The sequence below is a fragment of the Lepidochelys olivacea genome, assembly GCF_965140295.1.
Source record: "Lepidochelys olivacea isolate rLepOli2 genome assembly, chromosome: 11".
Lineage (NCBI taxonomy): Eukaryota > Metazoa > Chordata > Testudines > Cheloniidae > Lepidochelys > Lepidochelys olivacea.
The window spans coordinates 51,446,740-51,468,048 of record NC_140421.1 but is presented as its reverse complement, the minus strand read 5'-3'; the positions used below and the strand labels follow the sequence as shown (position 1 = coordinate 51,468,048).

General features: G+C 40.6%; 1 protein-coding gene across 14 annotated transcripts in view; it reads right to left on the bottom strand.

Moving 5' to 3' along the window:
- GULP1 (GULP PTB domain containing engulfment adaptor 1) overlaps window positions 1-21,309 on the bottom strand; it is a 294,296-nt gene that overhangs the window by 107,548 nt on the left and 165,439 nt on the right. For all 14 annotated transcript variants that reach the window (XM_084642803.1, XM_084642804.1, XM_084642801.1 and 11 more), the window contains one exon: window positions 17,027-17,088. In XM_084642803.1, coding sequence (XP_084498929.1) covers window positions 17,027-17,077 — 51 coding nt within the window. In that variant the 5' untranslated portion in view covers window positions 17,078-17,088. The remainder of the gene's footprint in view (window positions 1-17,026; window positions 17,089-21,309) is intronic.

Below are 21,309 nucleotides of genomic sequence, written 5' to 3'. Positions count from 1 at the left end.
CTTCCATGAGCTACAGCTCACTTCATTGGATGCATACTGTGGAAAATACAGAAGATGTTCTTATACATACAAACCATGAAAAAATGGGTGTTTACCACGACAAAAGGTTTTCTCTCCCCTCACCCCACTCTCCTGTTGGTAATAGCTTATCTAAAGTGATCACTCTCCTTACGATGTGTATGATAATCAAGTTGGGCCATTTCCAGCACAAATCCAAGTTTTTCTCCCCACCCTCCCCACCAAACCCACTCTCCTGTTGGTAATAGCTTATCTAAAGTGATCACTCTCCTTACAATGTGTATGATAATCAAGGTGGGCCATTTCCAGCACAAATCCAGGGTTTAACAAGAATGTCTGAGGAAGGGGGTGGGGGTAGGAAAAAAAACAGGGGAAATAGGTTATCTTGCATAATGACTTAGCCACTCCCAGTCTCCATTCAAGCCTAAGTTAATTGTATCCAATTTGCAAATGAATTCCAATTCAACAGTCTCTCGCTGGAGTCTGGTTTAGAAGTTTTTCTGTTGTACTATCGCAACTTTCATGTCTGTATTCACGTGACCAGAGAGATTGAAGTGTTCTCCGACTGGTTTATGAATGTTATAATTCTTGACATCTGATTTGTGTCCATTTATTCTTTTACGTAGAAACTGTCCAGTTTGACCAATGTACATGGCAGAGGGGCATTGCTGGCACATGATGGCATATATCACATTGGTAGATGTGCAGGTGAACGAACCTCTGATAGTGTGGCTGATGTTATTAGGCCCTGTGATGGTGTCCCCTGAATAGATATGTGGGCACAGTTGGCAACGGGCTTTGTTGCAAGGATAGGTTCCTGGGTTAGTGGTTCTGTTGTGTGGTATGTGGTTGCTGGTGAGTATTCGCTTCAGGTTGGGGGGCTGTCTGTAGGCAAGGACTGGCCTGTCTCCCAAGATTTGTGAGAGTGTTAGGTCATCCTTTGTCTCTCACAAACCTTGGGAGACAGGCCAGTCCTTGCCTACAGACAAACCATAAACCAGTCGGAGAACACTTCAATCTCTCTGGTCATGCGATTACAGACGTTAAAGTTGCGATATTAAAACAGAAAAACTTCAAAACCAGACTCCAGCGAGAGACTGTTGAATTGGAATTCATTTGCAAATTGGATACAATTAGCTTAGGCTTGAATAGAGACTGGGAGTGGCTAAGTCATTATGCAAGGTAACCTATTTCCCCTTGTTTTTTCCTACCCCCCCTTCCTCAGACTTTCTTGTTAAACCCTGGATTTGTGCTGGAAATGGCCCACCTTGATTATCATACACATTGTAAGGAGATTGATCACTTTAGATAAGTTATTACCAGCAGGAGAGTGGGGTGGGGGGAGAGAAAACCTTTTGTAGTGGTAAACACCCATTTTTTCACGGTTTGTATGTATATGAACATCTTCTGTATTTTCCACAGTATGCATCCAATGAAGTGAGCTATAGCTCACGAAAGCTTATGCTCAAATAAATTGGTTAGTCTCTAGGGTGCCACAAGTACTCCTTTTCTTTTTGCGAATACAGACTAACACGACTGTTACTCTGAAACCTCTGATATTTCGTTGTTTGTTCCGTGTCCTGACCGATGTACAGTTGGGATGCCATTTGTCCCGATATTTTGCTTCGGCGGCACTCCGGCTTTTTTTGGTGGTTTTTTTTTGCTTGGGGCGGCAAAAAACCTAGACCCGGCCCTGTGGCTGCTCCCCCATGTGTCCCATTATTTTGTTCTTGTCATTTGGTCACCCTATTATCTAGCAACTTCATAATTTCTTATTCTGTCCACCCAAAAACTGAGGCTCCACTCCCCAAAGGACTACTTCCAAGCATATAAAGCTCTGAGTAGCTTCAAACACAGCATGTCCCCCCGTTTTCTTCAGAAAAGTGAAAAAGCTTTCTTAAGCAGTATTATATTCTGATATGTTGTTCTGTAGCTTGAAGACTAAAGGCCTGATTCTCTAACTGCCTTGCACTCTGTGTAGTCATTTGCATCTGTGTAGAAAGAACATAAAATGCTTAAGGACACCTTCTGTTCATTCACTTTTATACAGTTAGTAACAACTACACAAGGTGCAAGGCAGTTGGAGAATCAGACCCAAAGTGTTCATATGCTGTGTCTTCTGCCATTTGTGTATCAATCCTTTGCTTTATGTACTTGTCGTAATATAGCATAGGCATTTGCATTGCATCAGTTATTCAGCCTGGGCCAATTCCTAACTCCCTTCACAAAGCCCTATTGAACTGAGCTTTGCACAAGGGTTCTGTGTGGTGGAAGGGCTGGTTGCGGAGCACCAGATCTCCACATAAGACGTTTCACCAGTGGAGTCACATCTTCGTTAATCTATTTGTCCCTCTCCCAATTATATAGCACTCAGTGGATATAGTAACCCACTTGAATAAATTCTGGCTTGCCCTACTTGTGTGGGAAAACTATCCTGTTCTGCTGTCTTTTGGGCCTTACATATTTCTCTAACGATTGGACAGGGTCTGGTGCATTGTGTAGAATAGAATGTTACTACACTGGAGTATCTGGTTATTGGTATTTGCATTTTCCCAAAAGCTTTCTGGCCTCCAAAAGTCATTTATAGAACTGAAATAAGGCAACATGAAATCTTCTCATAGTATTTCCACCATTCATGAATTGAATGCCAATGAAAAGAACAGGTGTCTCATTATTTTGGGTCACAAATAGCTTCTTGAGTGAAAAACAAACAAAAACACAAGAAATGCAAACATTAGAACCTGCACATGCCCCTAGAGTAAATCTGAATTTTGGGGTAAAGACAGTTAAGCAGGACAGATAGTTTACGAAGAATTTGGCATCCATAAATATAACAAGCTGAACTAAAAGAAAAGCAGATTAGGGCCTACCCATCATTTACTGTGCATCTAAATAATAAAAGAAACACCCGTAAAATATTTTTCAGTTGACAAATATGGTGTCATTACAATCTAATTAAACACAGCTGATTCCTATAGGAGTTCACTAAAAAGAGAGAAATGTAAATGTAATGCAAGTTATATATATAAAAATATTTAATATACCTTATTGTGTTCTGGGGAAAAAACATTGTTTTAAACAATTCCAATATTGATATGCAGCATAGCTATTTTGTTCCTTATAAACTTTTTTTTAAAAAGTCATGCTGGAAAACATGTGTTGAGGTTATAGGGACAAACCATCCCGATGTGCAGAAAGAATTGTAAATATGGCAGGCGACCAGCTTGGCTTAACAGTGAAATCCTTGCTGATCTTAAACACAAAAAAGCAGCTTACAAGAAGTGGCAGACTGGACAAATGACCAGGGAAGATTGGACCAGGACCAGCGAATGCATTGCTCGGGCATGCAGGAGTGAAATCAGGAAGGCCAAATCACACCTGGAGTTGCAGCTTGCTAGAGATGTTAAGAGTAACAAGAAGGGTTTCTTCAGGTATGTTAGCAACAAGAAGAAAGTCAAGGAAAGTGTGGGCCCCTTACTGAATGAGGGAGGCAACCTAGTGACAGAGGATGTGGAAAAAGCTAAAGTACTCAATGCTTTTTTTGCCTCTATCTTCACAAACAAGGTCAGCTCCCAGACTACTGCACTGGGCAGCACAGCATGGGGAGGAGGTGACCAGCCCTCTGTGGAGAAAGAAGTGGTTCGGGACTATTTAGAAAAACTGGACGAGCACAAGTCCATGGGGCCGGATGTGCTGCATCCGAGAGTGCTAAAGGAGTTGGTGGATGTGATTGCAGAGCCATTGGCCATTATCTTTGAAAACTCATGGTGATCAGGGGAGGTCCCGGACGACTGGAAAAAGGCTAATGTAGTGCCCATATTTAAAAAGGGGGAGGGGGAGGATCCTGGGAACTACAGGCCAGTCAGCCTCACCTCAGTCCCTGGAAAAATCATGTAGCAGGTCTTCAAGGAATCAATTCTGAAGCACTTAGAGGAGAGGAAAGTGATCAGGAACAGTCAGCATGGATTCAGCTAGGGCAAGTCATGCCTGACTAACCTAATTGCCTTCTATGACAAGATAACTGGCTCTGTGGATGAGGGGAAAGCAGTGGATTTGGTGTTCCTTGACTTTAGCAAAGCTTTTGACACGGTCTCCCACAGTATTCTTGCCAGCAAGTTAAAGACATATGGGCTGGATGAATGGACTATAAAGTGGATAGAAAGCTGGCTAGATTGTCGGGCTCAACGGGTAGTTATCAATGGCTCCATGTCTAGTAGGCAGCCGGTATCAAGCGGAGTGCCCCAAGGGTCGGCCCTCGGGCTGGTTTTGTTCAATATCTTCGTTAATGATCTGGAGGATGGTGTGGATTGCACCCTCAGCAAGTTTGCAGATGACACTAAACTGGGAGGAGAGCTAGATACGCTGGAGGATAGGGATACGATACAGAGGGCCCTAGACAAATTAGAGGATTGGGCCAAAAGAAATCTAATGGGTTCAACAAGGACAAGTGCAGAGTCCTGCACTTAGGATGGAAGAATCCCATGCACTGCTACAGACTAGGGACTGAATGGCTCGGCAGCAGTTCTGCAGAAAAGGACCTAGGGGTTACAGTGGATGAGAAGCTGAAAATGAGTCAACAGTGTGCCGTTGTTGCCAAGAAGGCCAATGGCATTTTGGGATGTATAAGTAGGGGCATTGCCAGCAGATCGAGGGACATGATCGTTCCCCTCTATTTGACATTGGTGAGGCCTCATCTGGAGTACTGTGTCCAGTTTTGGGCCCCACACTACAAGAAGGATGTGGAAAAATTGGAAAACGTCCAGTGGAGGGCAACAAAAATGATTAGGGGACTGGAACACTTGACTTATGAGGAGAGGCTGAGGGAACTGGGATTGTTTAGTCTGCAGAAGAGAAGAATGAGGGGGGATTTGATAGCTGCTTTCAACTATCTGAAAGGGGGTTCCAAAGAGGATGGCTCTAGACTGTTCTCAGTGGTAGCAGATGACAGAACGAGGAGTAATGGTCTCAATTTGCAGTGGGGAAGGTTTAGGTTGGATATTAGGAAAAACTTTTTCACGAGGAGGGTGGTGAAACACTGGAATGCGTTACCTAGGGAGGTGGTGGAATCTTCTTCCTTGGAAGTTTTCAAGGCTCGTCTTGACAAAGCCCTGGCTGGGATGATTTAGTTGGGGATTGGTCCTGCTTTGAGCAGCGGGTTGGACTAGATGACCTCCTGAGGTCCCTTCCAACCCTGACATTCTATGATTCTATGAAACTACTTTCAGGTGAATAGAAATTTTAAAGGGTATTTTCCGATGGCTTTAAATTATAGCTTTGACAGCTAGATTCATTTTTTCCCCCTTATAAATACTGCACTAAATCATTAGTTCGGTAAACTGTGGTCAGTTTTACAGACAACAATATTATTGTAGTACTATATTTAAGTATTTGCATGAATGGTTAGTTGACAAATAACCCCAGCAATGTTCAGATAGCACTACCACTATATAATGGTGTCAATGTCAAAATACATATTTATGTAATGAATATAAATTTGGGTCCTGCTCCGACAAGCTGCCCAACACAGGTGGACGTCTGAGCCTGCAAAGATCCTTTCTGACTTCAGTGAGGCTCTGCCTGGGTGCAGAACATGGCCTACATGGCACTCCTTGCAGGTTTTTTGGGGGGTAAGATTATAAAAAGATTGCAAGGAGCTAAATGGTACCTGTGTGGCCCCAAAGGCCTTTCAGCTCCCAAGGGTCCTCTATAGGAGCAGCTCAGTAGCCTACAGGATCAATCCTTAAATTTGTTCCTTTCCTGCCCCTCCAGGTTTTCAGCAACATTCCTTCATCTTTCTACCATCTTCCATTTCTATTCCTTATCACTGCTGTCTAAAGGTGTTTTCCCATCTTTCTACTCTTGCTATGTTTATGCCAGTCAAAAGTATATTAGGATATAAAAAAGTCTTTGTGATGTTATGGTCTACATCGCCATAATATGCATGAAGCCCCATTCTGTGCCAGCAGCTATATATATATTTTATTCAGCTGCTGAAGACCCAGTCACGAATGATATTTAAATGAACCAATTTCATGGAGCTTCAGAAAAAAACTTCCCGCTGAACAGCAGGAAAGACATTTTCAGCAATCTGTTTGTTTGTTCATCTTGTAATATGAAGTACATACATAAGATTCAATTCCTTATTACGCCACCACTTATTTCTGCTTCCCAAACTTTTAGTTGTTCAAAGCTCTACCACATACAGCTCCTTGCTCAGGGCTATAACTCTGAGCACATCACCCCCAACCTTTGAGGACTTTGTTGACTCTCATAAATTATTTTCAATTCCAGCTTTAAAAACCCCTTACCTAAAATTATTTGTGGACCTTACTTTTTTGTGTCATCTTATACCTCCAGCTCGCTTGCACCTTATTTGATTCTTAAGCCAAAGGTCATCTTATTGATCCTACTTCCAACTCAGTTACTATGACTGGCAAATCTTTTAGTTATCTAACTAATGTACTCTTATATGGATCAACATTAAGTCTTTAGCTTATTGATTTTTCCTATAAATGACTTTTATCACTTGGGTTTATTTTACATTAGCTTAAAATATTAAGAACTATTTTCTTTCCTCCCTCAAATTTATTTACTTTATAGTCAATTTTTCTCATTAAGTATTTTCAGATAATCCTGTGGAGAAGATTAAACAATTGTGTTTCACTAGTTTAATTCAATAGAGAAATAAGGACAGTATAAACAGTGTGCAGACTCACAGGCAGGAGAAGTGCCACAGGGTGGAAGAATCCAAAGAGTAGTTGGTATACCATTAACCCGGTAGAAGCATGTTCCAGCCCCCAGAGAAGTCAGTGGGAGTTTTGTCACTAACTTCAATGGGACAGGATCTGACATAAAGGCCCTTCAAAATTGCTATATAAAGATTCAACAAATGCCTGTTTTTAAACTTCAAGTTATATCTCTGGAAATATCTCCTTTGATATAGTGTATAATGTCAAAGTATGTTAATGTAAACTTGCTGCAGGAAGAGGGATATTGCCACAATGGGAAAATTTCCACTTGTCTTCTCTGTAAATAATTTTTATTACACTGACTTTGTTATTGCACAAAACGTCAGAGCATGTTGGATTATCATCTCAATGTATGCTTGTCCTATAAAATAATTTTCTCAAAACAAATGGAGCTAACTGCTTCAGTCAAGGACAATGAGATACACAAACATGGAAGACCTAGCTACATGTATACAGCTGCTCTCACTGTTTTCTGGCAGCTTATGTATACTAGGTTATATTCTGTTTGCTCTCTCTCTCTCTCTCTCTCCACACACACACACACATTATATAGTATAAATACTATACATTATATGATGTTTCTATCTATCTATCTAGAGAGAAAAATTGGTAAGGTCAAGTCCTTCTCTGGAATATACAGCTTATACCTTTTATTTGCATTTCAGATCTCTGTTTTATATTCTGTACCTGATCCCTACAGAAAAATCCTATTAATTGGTATTGTGAAGGGACCAAGTGCAGAATATGAAAGAGATATACGTAGCAAATGAGAGATTTGTTGGGTGGATTGAATATCTGAATTTGCCTTTTAATTGTTATTTCTAATGTGTATTAGTTACAGTTCATGTAGCCAATATTCTGATTCTGTCACTTACACCTATATATATATTGCCTTATTGGAATTAAAGCTATATATAAAGCTTAATTCCAATAAGGCAATAATTCACTAATGTAACTGAGATCAGAATCAGGCAAAGATATTTGACCAATGTTGCTTTTATTTTATCTTTTTTTTTTTAAGCAAGGGACAGGAATGCACATTTGGATAAATGAGCAAATTGTATGCCATAACATTTCATTCAAACCAGCACTGAACAAACTTTAGAACAAACTAACTGAATACTGTTGAAAGTCAGAGTTGTGGCTATGCCTTGATGGCACATTGGCCACCTATTTATTAAAACTACATTCAGTTGATGGCACATTAGCTTAGTTACAGATCAAGTTCCAGGTATAGGACTATTTGCTCAAAGTTTGGGTTTCAGAAATTAGAAGTAGCTAAGTGTTTTCTCTTTATTTCAATTATTTATCATATATGAATTATCTTATGAAAGTATATCTTTGCCAAATCTTTTGCACATATTTCCCTGGATGCCTGTAACTAGTACAACAGTAGTACTCTGATGTGGGCATTGATATTATAAACTTGGCATTGATATTATAAACTTAGCCTGCAGATATCTTAAAAAGGAAGTAGGAATACAAAATCTTTGAAGTTTAATCTCCATAGCGGCATAAATGAAATATGGTCCAAATTATCCAAAGATTGTGGGTGAGCTGAAACGAATGCACATATAAGGCAAACATTTGTACACATACACTAGCCAGTAGCCACATACCTATTAAGGTATGCAAGCTACCCTGACTTGTGCACATGCATTGTACATTTGTGTGTATGCTTGACTGGCACACACAGTGTGCATGTGTTTTTGAATTTGGAAGCCTCCATTCATAGGTGCTATATTCTGTACATATTATTTATATTACTGCACCATAATCTCTTAATTATTGACAGGACAGTTTACCAGCAGAGAGGGTCAGAATATTACCAGAATATCAGGGTTGGAAGGGACCTCAGGAGGTCATCTAGTCCAACTCCTGCTCAAAGCAGGACTAATCCCCAATTTTTGCCCCAGATCCCTAAATGGCCCCCCTCAAGGATTGAAATCACAACCCTGGGTTTAGCAGGCCAATGCTCAAACCACTGAGCTATCCCTCAGTTTTGTGGTTAAAAGAATGGACTGACACTCAGGAGATCTGGGTTCAATTCTTGGCTCTGCTGCAGCTTTCCTGAGTAACGTTGGGCAAGTCATTGAGGACCAGGTTTTCAAAAGAGCTTGGTACCGTAAAGCTCCCATGTAAGGACCTAATAAGTGGCCAGATTTTCAGAAGTGCTCAGCATCCACCCACTTCCACTGAGAACAATGAGAGAAATGGGAAGTGTTGGGATCTGAGAACTTTGGAAAATCTGGCCCATTTAGCTGCCTCCGTGACAGGTGAGTTCCTTTGAAAATCTCGCTCCTTAATCCCTCTGTACTTCAGTTCCCCTCCTTTCTCCCACCCTCTGTTTTCTTGTTATTCAAATGTTTGATCCCTCAAAACACAACTGCACAGGCAGACTCTCCCGGCCCTCTGAAGTCACAGAGGGTTTTTCCATGCAGTTCTCTTTGGAGATCTAAAGTTCAAGATTCTCTGGGGGAAGGAAATGTCTCTTACTATGTGTTTGTTCTATCTGGCACAATGGAACCCAAAGCTAGGGATCCTAATATAATACAATAACTATGGATCTACATTTTCTTGCACTAATTTTAATTTTCTGCCCTGTCTATTATTTAATTTTTCTTTCAATACTGAGTTTATTGTGTGTTTAAACATTTGCTACATTAATATGAAGATATCTAGAATATTTTGGTATTATTTAATGAAAATTATTTGAAACAATGTTAATATAATTATTTTAATATGATTATCTTCTTTTCCTATGTCTCATTATATGTCCTGTTATGTTCTCCCTTTCTCTTTCATTAGTTTCTTACTTCTGATATTTTGGAGCTCTCTTCAGAATGTCTCACTATACCTAACATTTACCTTCTAATCTTTATTATTTTATTTTACCATGTCTTGTCATTTCCGGCATTCTTTACATTTAGTTTTCTTGAAAATGGTATACAATTTCCCTTTGCATTGTCTCATTTATTTTTACCTGCCCAAGACCATAGTCATTCCAGACTCTGTCATTTGCCTCCTTTGTTTGTGATATATTTATTACAATTTTAGAATTATTCCTCATGCTAATATCAGTCATCATGGGGCTACCCTCATCCAATGGCACCCTAATTTATAATAGGCATAAATAGGAATTCCAGAGGAAAGCGTCATTAACAGAAAGAGGAACTGAGATAAATGTATCGGCTTAAAAGGAAAATCACGACGGAAAAAAGGAAATAAACCAAGGGCGTTCAGAATCTGACAGACCTATAAGGCAGAAGGCTATAAGAGAATAAGGCCTTGTCGACTCTCGAAAGCTACCTAGGCACAGCTATACTAGGAAATCCTCCTAATGGAGATGGCAGCTTATTTGGGCAAGAGTATTTGCAGGTATAGTTTCTTCCAGTGTTCTGAGTGAAATAAACTATACCAGAAAAAGCACTTTTTTTGCCAATTTATAACTGTGTCTATACCAGGACTTTTCCCAGCATTGCTATATTGGTTAGGGGTGTGATTTTTTTCACCCTCCTAACCAACATAGCTCTTCTGGCAAAACTTTTGAGCTTAGTCCAGGACTAACATATGATGGAGAAAGTGTTATCAGATAAAAATGAATCAGTTTAGACTGCAATGAATAAAGTTTGTGTGTTATGGCCAGGATTGACACCACATAACTTTCTCAGGCAATATTTTGTTGCTAGATATGTAATTGTAATGCATTTGGTGCTTGTTACATATCTAGCTTGTATTATAGATTTCTAATTCCAAACTGCACATTTAGTAATGGGGATGAAATATCCCTGATGGCATGTTGTGTAGGGATATGTGTACTGTCTGGAATGTTTTCAAATGATTGATTGTCAAAGGTAGGGTAGCACAGATGGGTCACAACAACTTTTTCTGGAAGGTTATTATTATTATTTTAAATGACAAGTATGAACTTGGGTGAGAATCAACAAATTCATCCATAGCTCAAACTTGAAGTTTTAAGTGGTGGAAAGAAAATAAGCCTGAAACTGATTTGAAAACATGGTTGCCTCATACATCACCAAGCCATTATCAGTCTTTGGGCAGTACATTCCCGTGAGTTTAGTGTGGCATGTATAGTAAAGTATGACAATAATAGCCTCCAGCCGCAGCGTAATCCCAAAACCATCTTCTTACCATGATGCCAGCCACCAGCACTAATATTGGACCCATGTGGCAGATCCAATAAAAAGCACAAACGTGTGTGCATGCCCCCTATGGAAATATGAAAGAAGTCAGCGAATAGCCAAATGATTACATATGAAATATGGAAAAACAATATAATGTACTACCGAAGTGACACTGTAGAGTTATTGCTGCTTTGGGAAGAAATAACTTGCTATTGGCAGAACACATACCTTAGTTCAGTAGGGGAAGATTATGGAGAGAGAGCAATCTTTCCATAACTAAAGGTGCAACCAGAGTCTGTTATAAAACTCTATTTTAATCACCCTAATCATTTTGTCTTGGAAAATGTGTTGAACCTGAAAACGCCCAGAATTACCTTTAAGGCAAAGGAGAATTTTTCTCAAAAGTTTGAAGACAATTCATCAATCTGTTTTTTAATTACAAGGCACTATGAGAATTACATCAATGAGAAATATTTAATTTTTTTATAAAGCTTGCCTCCCTTTAGCTCAAAAATGCTTTTTATCACCCATTTAAGCTTCCAGCACAGTTACATCTTGAAAACACCCTCAGTCCTGATTCCACTGAAGTCATTGCAAGCTTTCTGTCATTGACTTCAGTGGGAGCAGGATAGGACAGTGGTGGAAACTAGCACAAAGCCCTTCTTTTGAAATAACATCTGGAGTCATTCTTATCTTTCCTGGCCGGAATCTCAAATGTTTAGGTTTATAAAAACCAAAACAAAAAGCACTTCTCTGAATTTTAAATTGAGAACAATGCAAAACGCCCTTTGGCTCTATAGTGCCAGGATTTCATCCCTAGTGGGAACAAATGAAATCATAGAACTCTGCCTTTGGAGGTAGACTCTTTAATAAATAACACATCAGTAGCGTGTGTGTGTGTGTGTGTGGGGAGTCTAGGACTTGCTGTGCTGCAGGAGTGGGTGTAGCCATTCGATTCAATAGGTGTGTGAATGAAGGACCAGGGAGGGTCAGTGAGTGCCCAGGCTTGTGGTGTTGCTGCCATCCCACTTGGGATGGAGACGGGATGGTGGGGGGTAGGGGCGGAGGAGAGGGGAGGATCAGAGAGGGCCCAGCCCTGTGGAGTTGTTGCCCAATCTGTGGGGAATAAAAGCAGGGCAGTGCTGCTGGGGGGCTGTTCCCCGTCCCACGTCTTGCTGAACTTCAGCCCTGTGGGTCACTTTGGGCCTGATGCAATTATGCTAGTGGCAGCAACAACTGAATCTGGGCCTGTCTGGGGCAGGCTAGTCACTTCCCACACCATCAATGGCAGGAACAAAACCTGAATAGCACTGCAACCTCGTGTGCCAGATCATACCACCACTTGGGTTTGTTCTGACCTGGCCTGATTTCTGTGGATGCAATTAAAGCCATGGACCCCAACTAAAGTTGCCTATGCTGTGCTCTGAAGTATATTACATTGCCAATTCTTTATTAAAATATATGAAAAGGACTTTCTAAAGCAACAACAACAAAAAAAAGAAAAAGAAACTATCAATGAATCTTCTACAATTTGTACATAAAAGCTCCATTCTGCAAGGTGCTAGGCCTTTCAGCTTGCACTGAATTTGCTTTTGCTTGGCCTTTTTATATAAAAAGACCTATAGTAATGTATTGCACGTACACTGCCTTTTAAAAAAAAAAAGTATTTCTGGTTATGTACTACCAATTTATTTTCTTCTCCATCATCTCAGAAAAAAACATTAACTTTTTGAAAAAAAATTGGGAAAAATTCTTAGTATACTCCTTTTTTTTATTCTGGAGAATTTATTTTAGTTTAGCTGATTTAAACTGAGTTATGTACTTGGATGTGATTCTATGGTATTATTTTCCATAATAAAGCTTTATTCTGTTTGACTTTTTAAGCAGTTCATCTTTATTTCTTTTCACGAAACTAATTACCTTATCCAATCATTCCCATGAGAAATAGTGTCACGGTATCGTTCTTTGTCAGTGTTCAAATGCAGGAGAAGATAAGATACGCAATACTGTAGAATTCTCAATGGGGTACTATTTATGTGGCCAGTAAGCACTTTCTAAAAACTATTGAGCCCAGTCTCAGGAACTTCATAAATGCTTCGTAAGCTTGTTCCATTATTTTGCACAATATATTCAATTGGTTGGATACACTTTTTAGTATTATAGAGTTACAAAATTGGAGTGCTACAAAAAGTAATGATGGACTTATGTATGTATGTCCTTAATCTTAAAAGCTAAGAAAAATATTGGAAGCCAAGAAAATGTAATGAAAATGACACTTTAAAGTTGGGATTGAAAAGACAGATCCTTAACTGGTGTAAACTTGCACAGCTCATTGGCCTCAGTGGATCTATGCCGATTTACACCAGCTGAGGATCTGGATTTCAGTCTTTCTGTTTCAGCCAGGAAAATTATTGCCATTGGTGGGGAGCCAAATGTTTCAAATATTAGAGCTGGATATTGGGTTTTATATTCATATTGTAAATAAATAACAGCCTGTTTTTGTAATCCATGTAAAAAGCTCATCCTGAGTAAAATAATAATTCTTTACCATTAGAAATCATACTACTGCTACACTATAGCATCATACATTTATACTTAATGTAATTAATTTAATTCTGGGGCTATTATTTTGAAATATAGGCTTATAAATAGAGGAATCAATATAGTAGTTTCAAACTCAGGCACTCTCGCTGACTGATCCGTTACAAGTGGTATTCCATTTTTATAGATTTTTGCTCCCTAAATCTTACAATATTGTTTTCAAAATACAAGATAATAGCATGACTGGCACCTGAATTGATAGCAATGCTGACTGCTGAGAAACAACTGGTCTTTGCAAGATTAAAGCGAAATTTTGAAAGATTCTATTTAATGAGCTTGTGATTATTGCTGTGGTGCTTCTAGCAAAGCATGTGCAGAGGCTTGTTTATGATTAAGGCTATGTTTTAGTCACGGGTATTTTTAGTAAAAAAGTCATAGCCACGTCACGGGCCATAAACAAAAATTCACGGGCCAGTGACCTGTCCATGACTTTTACTAAAAATACCCGCTGTGACTAAAACTCGGGCAGGGGACCATGGGTGCGCTGGGGAGGGAGGTCCAGGGGCATCACTGGTGCTGGGGGAGGTGGTCCGGGACCCTACTGATGCTGGGGGGTGGTGATCCATGGTGCAGTGCGCAGCCCGGGACCCCCGCTGGTGCTGGTGGGAGGAGTTGGGCCGTGACACAGCACGCGGCCCGGAGTCTGTGCTGGAGGGGCGGGTGGTGGGGCTGTCAGTGGCTTCTGACCCGGTTCCACGTCCCTGCAGCACCTAGGTGGCAGAGGCAGGGGCCAGGGCAGGGGCACTGCAGCTCCTACCACAAGCACCTGCTGCCGCAGCTCCTATTGGCCGGGAGCTTCAGCCAGTGGGAGCTGCGGGGGCAAGGCTTGTGGGCACGGAGACCCCCCCAGCCCCTCCACCACCTAGGAGCTGCAGAGGGGGCATGCCAGTGGGAGCCGGGGAGCCTCCCACCCCAGGTAAGTGCCCCTCCCCACTCCCTGCACCACCCAACCCCCTACCGCTAGCCCCTGCCCACACACTCAAACTGCTGCTGCTGGCCCAGGGGCTGAGCCAGCACCAGCGGATACAGAAGTCACAGAGGTCACGGATTCCATGACCTTCATGATAGACTTCATGATAGACTCGCAGCCTCATTTATGATATATCAGCCAAACATTTTATACCAATGTGCTGCATTGATGGAAACCAGTTGCATGCTCTCAGCACTGGAGAAGTTACAAAGATATCCTGGTGAGTATGCTGCACAATCTGCCAATGCTCAAGGTAAGTAACAGAGAGACCCAATACAACTTAGATGTTGTGAACACATACTAAATGGTAGATATACTAGAGAATGCATTCAGCCAAATAGATATCTGCTTGGAATGACTGACCTTTACAATAAACCTGAAGATAGTCTTCCACTGAATATTATTTCCATTAACAATTGTTGATGCTGGACTGTTGTTTTTATGGGTATTACTGTGTCATCCACTGTTTCTTTGTTTCCTTCTGCATTTTGAAATACTTTCCAGAATACCTGTATCAACTCCTATCTATGAGATTCCTCTGCCTCTATACAGATTCAAGAAAGAAATCAGAGCTAGAGAAGAAAAATGAAGATGGAGGAGGTAACTTGGTCATGGACATTTATTTTATGAGATCAAAGTCCAGTTACGGTTTTGCTCTTGACACATGGATGAAACAATGATTCCACCAAATATCTATGACAGGAAGACTCAGACTCCTAGACTTTAAAGTCAGAGTGAACCATTGTGATCATCTAGTCTGACCTCCTGCAAATTGTAGGCTACAGAACCTCACCCACCCACTTCTGTAATGGACCCCTAACCTGTGGCTGAGTTACTGAAGTCCTCAGATCATGGTTTAAAGATTCAAGTTACAGAGAATTCACCATTTACACTGGTTTAAACCTGCAAGTGACCCGGGCCCCATGCTGCAGAGGAAGGTGAAGAAACCCCAGAGTCTCTGCCAATCTGACCCAGGGAAAAATTCCTTCCCAAACTCAAATATGGCAATCAGTTAGACCCTGAGCAGGTAGGCAAGACCCATCAAGCAGATACTTGGGAAAGAATTATCTGTAGTAACTCAGAGCCCTTCCTATCTAGTGTCCCATCTCTAGCCATTGGGATTTTTGCTACTGGCAGTAGCTGATGGGCCACATGCCATTGTAGGCAGTCCAATCATACGATCCTCTCCATAAACATATCAAGCTCAGTCTTGAAGTCTGTTAGGTTTTATGTCCCCACTGCTCCCCTTGGAAGGCTGTTCCAGAACTTCACTCCTCTGATGGTTAGAAACCTTCGCCTAATTCGAGCCTAAACTTATTGATGGCCAGTTTATATCCATTTGTTCTTGTGTCCACATTGGTGCTTAACTTAAATAACTCCTCCTCCTTTACCCCTCTGATGTATTTATAGAGAGCACTTATATCTCCCCTCAGTTTTCTTTTGTTTAGACCAGTGGTTCTCAAACTGTGAGTTGGGACCCCAATGTGGGTCGTGACCCCATTTTAATGGGGTCGCCAGGGCCAGCACTAGACTTGCTGGGACCCAGGCTGAAGCTGAAGCCTGAGGTCCACCTCGGGCAGTGGGGCTCGGGCTGTGGCCCCTTCTCTTCCCACCCAAGGCAGTGGGGCCTGGTCTCTGCTCCCCTTCTGGGGGTCATGCAGTAACTTTGCTGTCAGAAGGGGGTCACGGTGCGATGAAGTTTGAGAACCCGTGGTTTAGACTGAACTAGCCAGACTCTTTGAGTTTCCTCTCAAAAGATAGGTTTTCCATTCCTTGGATCATCCTAGTAGCCCTTCTCTGCACCAGTGCCGTGTGTAATGGTACTAACACTTCCTGTCTCTACTGGAAATACCTTGCCTGATGCATCATAGGGCTGCATTTGCCTTTTTCATGGCCATATTACATTGATGGTTCATAGTCATCCTGTGATCAACCAGTACACCCAGGTCTTTGTCCTCTTCTGTTGCTTCCAACTGATAAGTCCCCAGCTTATAGCAAAAAATCTTGTTATCAGTCTGATGTGACAACCTTCAAAATTTGAAATCTTTGTAACAGTCTCTCATCACCTGCCTCTACAGGACAAATCAGAGGCCCAGCACACAATCAGAACAACAGGTGCTGGTCAGATGTATAGGGGATGAGGAAGGAATCCTCATCGCTAAGACCACGAGCTGGCTGAGGAACCTCTCTGATGAGCTGAAGTAGCTTGATACATTGGCAGCACTCCTTGTGAGGAGAGGAAGAGAATCCATGCAGCAGTGAATCCACCAAACAGAACTGGGTGAAATTTTTTGCCTGAAAGTTTTTCCAGCAAACAAATAAAACTAAAAAGCAGATTTGGGAACATTGAAACATTTCACAAATTCGGGTTGATTTCGCTGAACTGTTTCAGTAAAAGAAAATCAAAAAAATGGAAGCATTTTGACATTTTCAAAATTAAATGTTTCAATTTTTCTATTCAAAATGACTTTTTATTTCAAAATTTCCTTTCATTTTATTTTTAAAAATTTAAACAAAGAGGAAATTAATTGACATTTTCTTACCTTTGCATTGTAGGGAATATAATGCTTGGATAAAGCCTCAGGAGTGTGCATCCATGTTTTGTCTGCAAAAAAGCAAAACAAAAAAAATTGCACTAGATTAAATGCCTTATTGATTCTTATTGTAACTTTAAATGCATCAGTCATCCTAATTTTATTCAGATAAGTATATTTCGATCGCAGGTAATAATAAAGGGCCACATTACCACAGTATCTCAGCACCTCACAGACTTTAATAAATTTATCCCTGTGAGGTAAAGCAGTACTATTTCCCCAATTTTACAGATTGAGAAATGAGGCACAGAGAGGCTAATGGCCAGATTTGTAAAGGTACTTAGTGTCTAAAGATGCAGATGGGCACCTACTTGGATTTTCAAAAGTGCCAAGGTGCCTGACTCTCTGATGCCAAAAGATACCTATTTACATCATTAGGCACCTAAATACCTTTAAAACTCTGGCGCTAACAAACTTGTCCATAATCCCACAGAAAGTCTGTGGCAGATCAGGCACTTGAATCCAGGTTTCCCCAGTCCCAGGCTAGTACTCTACACTGGAGCATCCTTCCTCTCCAAAGTACTACCACTCTGTAGAATTGCTGTACCTTATCTCTAACCAAACAGAAAATAATCAGCAGAGTTGTTTGGTATTGGAGTTACAGCAGATACACAGTCATGTGAAAGAGCTTCCTTTTACAAGCATGAATGCAGATCCCCGCATGTCAATTTAAAATCACATACCTTGGCTGTACAAGGCTTCAGCTGCTTCTAACTAATTATAATATGTCAAAATATTATGGGAATAGTATTAGAATAATGATGACAAACTATGCTTAACACTGACCGCTAGGTAAAATTCTTGCTGGAAAATGAACGTCAAATTCGTCCCGTAACTCCATTATTTCAGGAGACAAGATAAGACCAGATAAGCGACATCAATCTAGATAAGAAACAAATTTGACTATCCAGAAAGGCTTTGTGACTTTTTAATGGTATATAATAACTTAACTTTTCATCCTGGGCATTTATGAGATTTTCCATTTTAATTACCTTTCACTGAACTTAAAATCAGATCTGAAGCCCTGATCTCTGGATTTCCTCCTCCTCCCTATAAAAGTGGTATTTCAATCCCAGGTGGTTTGCCCTTGTCTTTCTGATATTTTCTTCACCATGCAGATGTTCCAAACATTGACTGCATATTACCTTTATTCTGATGTATTATGTTGTATATCTAGAAGACTGTTTTTCTTAGATTTCTCTATTGTATTCATTTCTTCAAAAATCAATAAAAAACAATAAATCAAAAACAAAACTGTTATCTCCAATATTTCTACAGGGAAGGTTCCTGTAAAAAAATGATGTCTTAAACCATGTTAACAATTAGCTACAGAGTTTTAAAACTTTAATCTTTCACTGGATGGCCTAAATAAAGTTGCATATTTTCCTTTAATGATCCATCTAAGAAATGTACACTATTGTCTTACTTTTCCTGCTGTGAATTTTATTATGCTTTGACAGCATGTGTTAACTGCTCAGTGAAACACATTTGCCTTTCCTTTTCTTTGTAATGACTATTTTAAAATGCCTATTTTATGTAAAACTAATCTGCTAAAGTTTCAGAAGAATAATTCTGAACACCAGAATTTTAGAAATCCACTTAAAACACGATGTAGAGGAGAAATTAAATGTTTGGCTTGGGCCATTTTTTTCAAATAACTACATGGCATTCCTGATTTTTAAAAAATTGTGATGAATTACTTTACTCTCAGTGAGTAGCGCTTACTTATACATATGACTATTCTCATTTCAGTTAGCATGAGTTATGGAAGCAGAATCTGGAACCTCATTGAATGAACCACCACAAGAGTAGCATAAGGCAAAATTCTGCCCTTGAATAAGCACATGCAATTCCCTTTGCCTTCAGTGAGTTTTCACAGATATAACTAAATAATTAACTTTTTCTGTTGATAACACACAAGGATGAATAAAATCCAGCTCATTCTCTCTGAGTTGTGCTTGCTCTTGCAGTCTTAACAGGAGTAAAAGCAGTAAAACTTATTTTTTTAACTAAACAAAGAGCTATACCTCTGAATGTGCGTAAGGAGCAGATCTGATTTGTAAGATATATATCTTTACACAAAAAGAAAAGGAGTTCTAGTGGCACCTTAGAGACTAACCAATTTATTTGAGCATAAGCATAATGCATAGCTCACGAAAGCTTATGCTCAAATAAATTGTTTAGTCTCTAAGGTGCCACTAGAACTCCTTTTCTTTTTGCGAATACAGACTAACACGGCTGTTACTCTGAAACCTATTTTTCCACAGTCACTTTCATAACAAAATCACCACTCAATGGAAGGTGTGTGTATAAAAAAAACCTGAATCTGTCCTGTAGAATACAAAGCAGTATTCTTTGAAAGTGAAGCTCTTGCATGAAAGAACAAGATTTAGCTACTTGTTCCTTAAAGTGGTATAATTTAATATTTGATATTTTACAGTATCTATAAATGCGCTTTTGGCTATGGTTGAGGAGCACACAGCATATCAGGGGGGTAAGGCGGGGAGAGAGGAAGTGTATGCAACAGTGACCTTTCTGCTCCCCTGATCCTGGGTTTGCTGTGTGCTGGGCTAATCTCTCAGCATAATTTCTGAGCTGAAGACTTCTCTACATTAAATCAGCTGTCAATGGCCCTGATGTGATGTGTTGTTCTGGGATCACCAGGATGTAATGAAATTTTTTTAAATTAATAATCAATACAGTTGGAAGACAAAAAATAAAGGATAAAGCGTCATAACCAAGATTAATTTGGTTTTATATATTATATATTTTTTTAAAGAATCATAGTTTTAAAAATCAGTACACTATTTAGAGGGAGATGAGGGAAAAGTGGGTTTGCCAGGTAGCAGGAAGGTCCAAATTAAGAGAGAGAGGTCAGATGAGTGTGTCTATATTGTAATCACTTGGTGTAATTACAGCTCAGTCTGATACAGCTTTAATCTAGCTAGCTCAGGTACCGGAGCAGTGAAGCTGTGGCAGTTCATGAGTAATTACTCGTGGAGCTAGCCCACACCAAACCCACCATGAGTAATTACTCGTGGAGCTAGCCCACACCAAAGCTCACAATGCCAGAGCTTCACTGCTCTGGACTTGTAGCTAAATAGATTAAAACTAGCTCAGATATGTCATAATGAGCTGTAATCACACTCCACGATTACAGTACAGACAAGACATACTGAGAACTGGACTTCTCCCTGTTCTTTAAATGAGTGCAGTTCCAAAGCAGTGCACAATTACACAGGACAACCTACCTTGAAATGTGAATTTAAAATATTAATGAAAATGTTTTAATGGTTCTGCATTTCTTATGACTGTAAAATTTCCACTGACTTCAGTGGGATACCATCAGATGTCTATGTATATAAGAAGAAAAGGAGTACTTGTGGCACCTTAGAGACTAACCAATTTATCTGAGCATGAGCTTTTGTGAGCTCCAGCTCACTTCATTGGATGCATGCACTTTAACTCACCCATGTGGACACTGCAGGACACTAAAAGGTTCCTAGTTCGCATTACCGTAGTTCTCTTCAAACAGGACTATATTTACATGAGGTAGGAACCTTTTAGTTTGTGCTCGCAGTGTCCACACAGGGGAGTGACAGCACAGCACTTTGGTGTAATACTCCTATTCACAACCCCATAGTCCAAACTGTAGACATGCCCTTAGACATGCCCTTAGTTAGCAAGTAGCAGCTCGTGAACACACAAGAGGGACATTGGAGCATTAGCTGTAAACCTTACACTAGCATTGGAATCCCATTAGCATGGGGCTGCTTGTGGCTGCAGGTTGACAGCACTGTTTGCATCATAAAGCAAGGCCATGCTTAGGCAAAATTCACATAAATGGTGAAGATATACTGAAAAGTCACAAGAAATATCTCCTAACCCAGGGGTGGGCAAACTTTTTGGCCCGAGGGCCACATCTGGGTATGGAAACTGTATGGAGGGCCATGAATGGTCATGAAATTGCGGGTTGGGTGCAGGAGGGGGTGAGGGCTCCAGCTGGGGGTGCAGGATCTGGGGTGGGGCTGAGCGGTTGGGGGCACCCTGTCTGCAGGTACTGCCCCTGCAGCTCCCATTGGCCACGGTTCCCAGCCAATGGGAGCTGCAGGGGCGGCGTGCGGAGCCCCTTGGCTGCCCCTACGTGTAGGAGCCCAAGGGGGAACATGCTACTGCTTGTGGGAGCTGCGCAGAGTGGGGCAAGCCCTGGACCCCACTCCCCGGCGGGAGCT